We start from the raw sequence: 6946 nt of genomic DNA on the forward strand, positions 1-6946 counted from the left end.
TATATCAGTCAAAATTACTTGTTCATATTTGAATCTTACTGTATAAATAGTAACTATAAATAATAAATAATGTGTAAATAGTACTGAAAATTTTCGTATAAATAGAACTTTAAAACTCTTCATTTTATATACATTTACAATATTAACAAAACTCTCTCACTTTAGTTTCTCTTTCTAAAAATTTTCTTCTTAGTTTTCACAATGCTTGTTGAACAAATGAGTGGCAGTATTGTAATTAAATCTAAAAAAGTGGTTTATAAACATGCTTCTTTTTTATAGGGAAATGAGATTTCACATGGTTATAGCAGAAAGTAGAGAGTGACAGAGAGAGTGACTAAGTGATTGAACCTAACATTTCTCAAAATGTATTTGTAAAAGGTTATAGAGAACCGCCAACATCATTCTTTCTGTTACTCCCTTTAACACTCTTTGTATTTATTATTTGATACACGTACTATACTATCTTATTTTCTATTTAAATAATAATATATCATGTTAGTCGAGTCTATATGTCAAATAAGAAGTACAAAAAGTGATAAAAAGACTGATACTGACATTTCTTAAGATTGTATTTAATCAATAAAAAACTAGGAAGGCATTTACTACGTCACTTATTACCAATAAATTTGTTATGACCTAATATTCCTCCTTTTGTTTTATATATGTTGTGTAGTAGGGAGTTGTGTTAGAGCATCTCCTAAGGAACTTTTAAGTTTTAGGTAAATTTTAATTAAAATGACTAAAAAGTTATTTTATCTAATAATTTTTTAATAAGTCACTTTAACTACACTCTTTATTTTAGTTAAATACATATTATTTTAATATTAATTGAATTTAAAATATAATAAATTCAATGAATTTACAAAAAAGAAACTTTACATTTATTACAATTGAAAGAATAAAATAATACACAAAATAAAATGTCTAACCTCTCTATGTTAATTGTACTTAGTTAATATGGAAGGTATTCTCTAAAATAGCTAACTATTTAGCTAATAATTGAAATGATAAAAAAATTTAAAAAAAAACTAAATCATTAACCATTTTGATTAAAATTATGAAATAGTTAGTATGATTAGAGTTACTCTTATACTTAGTAAACTGAATATTAAAAAAAAAAAAAAAAGGTGGTGTGTGGGTGGGGAACTTGAGGAAACTCTCTATCACCAAAAAAATAAAAAAAAATAGATACTAAAAAAAAGGGTGGTGGCCCTGGTGCTCTCCATCACAAAAAATAAAAAATAAAAGAAAGAAAGAAAGTTGGTGAAGTAAATATCACACCTCATAACGTCCGTAATATAGCGGGCCAAGTCCGACCTTAACTCTAATCTCTGGACATTTCTACTGGCTGAAAAAAATAAAAATACTAGAAATATTGTCCTCTTTGGCATAGAAGTATTCAGTCAAACGATTCTTCTAAAAGAGAAAGTTTAAACCAATAGCCCAATAGCATGCTTGAAACAATTATGGTTCCGTTTAGTTTGTTAATTCAAGTTGAGATATAATTTTTTGTGAAAATTTTTTACTGTAATAAAAAAATTAGATTTGACTGTTTCTGAAAGCTTTTTACTATAACAAAACTCAAATTCTAAACTCGAATTAGTGAAATGAACGAGATCCAAGCATCCGTTTATTTCATTAGTTTAATTTAGTTCAATTCAGTTTGAACGGCGAGCTCAATTTGAATTGGTGTTTGGTAAGTATGCAGTTTAAATTATATTTTCCGCTTGAACTGAGTTGAACAGTTCAATTTAGAGTTTAGCTCCTCTATCAGGTTCAACCGTTCAAACTATTTTTTAAAAGTAAAAAAGTACTCACTCTTTATGCTTTTCACACTTACTAAATATAAATTTAAATTTTATTATACATTCAAATTAAAACTTTAACTACACATTTAAATATTAATTTAAACTACAATTTAAACCACGTAATTTAAATTTTTTTATTTAAATTAAAAAGTTCAAATCAATAAAATTTAAACTAACCAACCAAATTAGGGCAAAAAAAAAAAAGAAGAAAAAAGTGACTCAATTAGCACCAAATACCAAATGGCTCATCTGACAAGTCTCTTTTTCTACCAAAAATCACTCACAAGTCTATTGTAGTATGTATATCATTTTCTTTTTTTGGGCTTGAAGTCTTGAACTATCATATACTGTATATCAATATTAATTTAGACCTCATTTATTTTGCTTATTAAAATTAAGAAATTGAGCTAAACAATAAATTTAAGTTATAGAAAATATTATAATAAAAAAGAAATTTTAATTTTATAAAAGAAATTTAAGGGTTGTTCTTTTGGAGTGTAACTTGAGTGTAGTTTTTGAGTTGAATTTGAGTTATAACTTGAGTTGAAGTTAGAATTTGAACAAAGTTGAGTAAAATTAAATAAAATTGAAACTTAAAAAAATGTGAACTTAAATAAAGTTAAAATTTGAGTTATCTTTTTTTTGAATTTTTTAAACAAAAAAACATGCTTTTAAATTTTATAAAAAAAATATTATAACAAAAATTTGAGTTATAATTCAAACTATAAAAACGAATAAGTTCTCAGCAGAAAATAGTCTCAAAATCCTATCTATCTTCCCCTTTTAAGCTAAACTCGTAAAATCCTCTTATCCCAAACGTCCCATCTCACCAAACTCCTTTCGTTAATGGTGGACCCTGGACTTCAAAGTGGACCCAGATTGCTCAACAATCAACCTCTCACCAACTCCCTTCTCTTACAATCGGAAAAATAAGTAATAAAAAAAAAAAGGAAACCAAACTCGCTTCTCTCTCAGGCTCTCACAAACACAAACAGTCTGTTCACCCCACTAAAAAATTGTATATATATACATATTTGTGTATGGTTAGTACTAAGACCCGAATCATATGATTTAATTCCGATATTTTAAATTTTAACAAATTACTATCTAAGTATTGATTTTCTGACATTGTGGTCCATAATAAATTTTAGTTTCATGAACAATCAAAATTTGTTTTATGATATGATGAGTTTTTAGGCCCTGTTCATTTTATCGATTTAAGTTTTTAATTTTAGGTTTTTACAGTTAAAAGTTCTTAAAAAATATCATATTTAACTTTTTTTGTTACAGTTAAAAATTCTCAAAAAATATCACATCACAATTTGAATTAAATATTTAAATCCGTGAAAGCTTAATGATTCTATTTACCTATTAAATATAAAAATTTAATAATTAGACGTGATAAAAATTAAATCTTCTTAATTATATCCTCAACCACTAAACAAAGACAGGTAGAAAATAAAATAAAAAAACAAGAACAAAAACAAAAAAGGAGGAGGAGGTTGAAACCGGACAACCAACCAACATGGACCCCACAGAGCCACAAAGCTCAAACCGTTCCATTACAAAAGCCAGGCTAAACAGGGGGTTGGCCAATACTCAACACGAACGTTGAAACTTAAAACCCACGTCTCCACTCCACTAATATATCCACCACCACCACCACCAACAACAAACATAATAATCATCTTTCTTGATCTCTTCAACAATATACATTACAAAAACCACCATGCCAGCTGCCGCCGAAACGACGTCGCCGCCGAATTTCTGGGGAGACATGCCGGAGGAGGAGTACTACACGTCCCAAGGGGTGCGCAACACCAAATCCTACTTCCAAACCCCTCATGGCAAGCTCTTCACCCAGAGCTTCCTCCCCTTGGATGTCCCCAAAATCAAGGGCTCCGTTTACATGTCCCACGGCTACGGTTCCGACACCGGCTGGCTCTTCCAGAAGATCTGCATCAATTTCACCAACTGGGGCTACGCCGTATTCGCCGCCGACCTCCTCGGCCACGGCCGCTCTGACGGCCTCCACGGCTACGTCGGTGACATCGACAAAGTCGCTGCCGCCTCCCTCTCCTTCTTCGTCCACGTCCGCCGCTCCGACCCCTACAACCACCTCCCCGCCTTCCTCTTTGGCGAGTCCATGGGTGGCGCCGCCACCATGATGATGTACTTCCAATCGGAGCCCGACACATGGACTGGCCTGATTTTCTCGGCCCCACTCTTCGTCATGCCTGAGGACATGAAACCGAGTAAGGTAATAATAGGAATACTCTCATTTAAGTCAACTAACAGTGGAGTGATATAATGCCGTCTATGTTTAAATGATGGATGACTCTGATTTATTTTACCATTTCCAGGTGAGACTGTTTCTCTACGGGCTGCTCTTCGGAGTGGCCGACACGTGGCCGGCGATGCCGGACAAGAAAATGGTAGGGAAGTCGATCAAGGACCCGGAGAAGCTGAAGATCATAGCCTCCAATCCAAGGAGGTACACCGGGAGTCCTAGAGTGGGGACCATGAGGGAGCTGGCGAGGGTGTGCCAGTACATACAGGATAATTTCTCGAAAGTGACGGCGCCGTTTTTGACGGTGCATGGGACGGACGACGGCGTGACGTGTCCGTCGTCGTCGAAGCTGCTTTACGAGAAGGCATCCAGTGTGGACAAGTCCTTGAAGCTTTACGATGGGATGTACCACTCGTTGATACAAGGGGAGACGGACGAGAACGCCAGCCTTGTGTTGAGGGATATGAAGGAGTGGATCGATGAGAGGGCTGAGAAGTACGGTCCAAAAATTATTAATTTTTCTTCTTAGTTATTTGTATTATATATTAATTATGTATCATGTATACCCACCAAGAAATTAAAATGGGAAATTAAAACTGAAAAGAAACACGCCCTATAACTGAAAAGTTTGCGTGATATTGTTGTATATATGTTGGGTGGTGTTTTGGTAGTGGCAGATAGATCATAAATATGAGAATCGGATTCTGAAAAGAAACACGCCCTATAACTGAAAAGTTTGCGTGTTATTGTTGTATATATGCTGGGTGGTGTTTTGGTAGTGGCAGATAGATCATAAATATGAGAATCGGATATATTGGATGCATTTGGAATTAGTTTTAAGATGATTATATTTTCTGTATGAAACTGGAAATAAATGTGTTTTTAATCTCAGATAGAAATCGTTTCAGAAAATTCGTTTGGAAGTTTTATTAAGAGATTATTTTTAGTATAAGAAAAAACTAAAACTCTGTTTGGTTATACAATTTTTATTTTGATTTGAGAGCACTTGGTTAGTTCATTTAAACCCACACCTACTTGTCAAAAAAAAAGGCATCCACCCAAAACTAAAAATGAAAAACGACTTAAATTCGTTTTCAGTTTTAAGTCATTTTACACTAAACTGAAAATCGTTTTTGTTTTCGTTATTTTCACTTTTTTCCTCCAAACGTGTTTTCCTCCTCAATCTCTGCTTTTTTGTCTCAGAAAACGTAAAAAATGAAAACGAAACTGATACCAAACACACTCATTGTTTTTTTTTTTTTTTTTATTTTACTTGATGTTGGTGATGTCATAAACAATGTAAAATTTAAGCTGGTGATGTCAAAATTTGGACCAAGACAAATATTCGCCCTAGCTAGTAAATTTTGTGTAATTGTATATGTATATGAAGAATTTGTCATCCATGTAATGACCACTATTTCTGTCCAATGTAATCACGAAGTAGGAGAGATTTTTGTGAATTTAAATTTCAAATGAACCAAAACCATTCTTACGTTCATTTATTAATTTATTTATTTGGGAGGAATCTTATAAAGGTAGGCTTCCCCTTTGAGATTTAACCCAATTAAGAGTGTGGCTGTGCCGAGGAGCTGTGGAAGCGGGGGTGGATAACAGGTTGGTTCATTTGTTTTTTGTCTGTGAGAGGATTGCTTTTATATATATTTTTTCTTGCCATTTTGCTTATTAATTTCTTCATGGACGATATGATATTTTTTTAACTTTTTCCTGCCAGTCATTTGTTTATATGTTTATGGTCGACAATGTTATTGATCTTGATCGCCGACACAATAGCTACTTTTTTTTTTTAGTAATTAACATTAAAAACAATCGTCGTTTTCCGTGACGAATCTGACGTTTTTGTGCGGATAATATATGTTTAATTATAATGGAATCGACGATTGAAGTGGGAAGATCAGTATAAAAATAAAATCTCATTAAAAGGAAAACAAGAGGCTGGTCCACCTGATAATTGAAAAAAGATAATCGATTTTCTTTTTTGGGGAGGTTTGAAAGCTAATGGAAAAGCAAAAGGTAAAGAAAAAGCAAGCACGCCCTCCAATCTCGCAAAGAAGCATTATATAGCAAATTCTCCTTTAGTTTAGCCAATCGATTTTTTACAAGAGTACACGAAACCAAACCTTAATCAAACATCAAAAGTTAATTATTTTCAGTCTCTTAAACTTTAAAGCTAGTTTTGAGCTTACTCGTATAATTTTAGAAGAAATATTCTTGAGGAATGAGTCTTTTGACTTTTAACACTTAACCTAACTCAAAAAATTAATTTTGAAAGGGAAAATCACCCCTTTCTTATGCTCACACATTTCTTTCTGCTTTGCAAGGTTGAAGCTCGCCTCGAGTGCACGGGTGAGGCTGAGGTGAGCTTCCTTGAGCGACGACATCACCGAAGTGAGGCCTTATAAAATTAGCCAAATTTTGGTGTCATTGTCAGTTGTTGAAAATGGTAAGTTTGGCAACGTGCAAGTCGGATTATTTTCAAAATTAACACTACGTTTGGTGCACAATATTGTATTATATTGTATTATATCGCATAATTTTTATACAATACGGTGTTTGATTTATAGTAGATTATATTATATTATGTTTACCACCATATTGCATTTCGTATTAGTTTATAATCGTAACGTAGCTTATCATAATTTTTGCAATCTCAATCCAAACCCAACATTAAGAGCGGGCAACGAAGAAGGTGAGTTGTTCAATAGGGTATTTTTGCAAATTTTTTTAAAATGAGGTCAAATTATAATTTTTAAAAATTGAGGAGTAAAATTATAATTTAGAAAAAAATTTGAGGTCAAAATATAATTTTATAAAGTTAAGGGGTCAAAAT

At 32.6% G+C, this 6946-nt stretch overlaps 1 protein-coding gene across 1 annotated transcript; it reads left to right on the plus strand.

Moving 5' to 3' along the window:
• Positions 1-3419: 3419 nt before the first annotated feature.
• On the plus strand, positions 3420-4769 carry LOC21386719 (caffeoylshikimate esterase). The gene is made up of 2 exons (XM_010101351.2): positions 3420-4068; positions 4172-4769. The coding sequence occupies exons 1-2, from the start codon at positions 3538-3540 to the stop codon at positions 4625-4627; spliced, it is 987 nt and encodes a 328-aa protein (XP_010099653.1). The 5' UTR covers positions 3420-3537; the 3' UTR covers positions 4628-4769.
• The last annotated feature ends 2177 nt before the right edge of the window (positions 4770-6946 follow it).

This window comes from Morus notabilis, unplaced genomic scaffold, assembly GCF_000414095.1.
Source record: "Morus notabilis unplaced genomic scaffold, ASM41409v2 Scaffold2461, whole genome shotgun sequence".
Classification (NCBI taxonomy): Eukaryota; Viridiplantae; Streptophyta; class Magnoliopsida; order Rosales; family Moraceae; genus Morus; species Morus notabilis.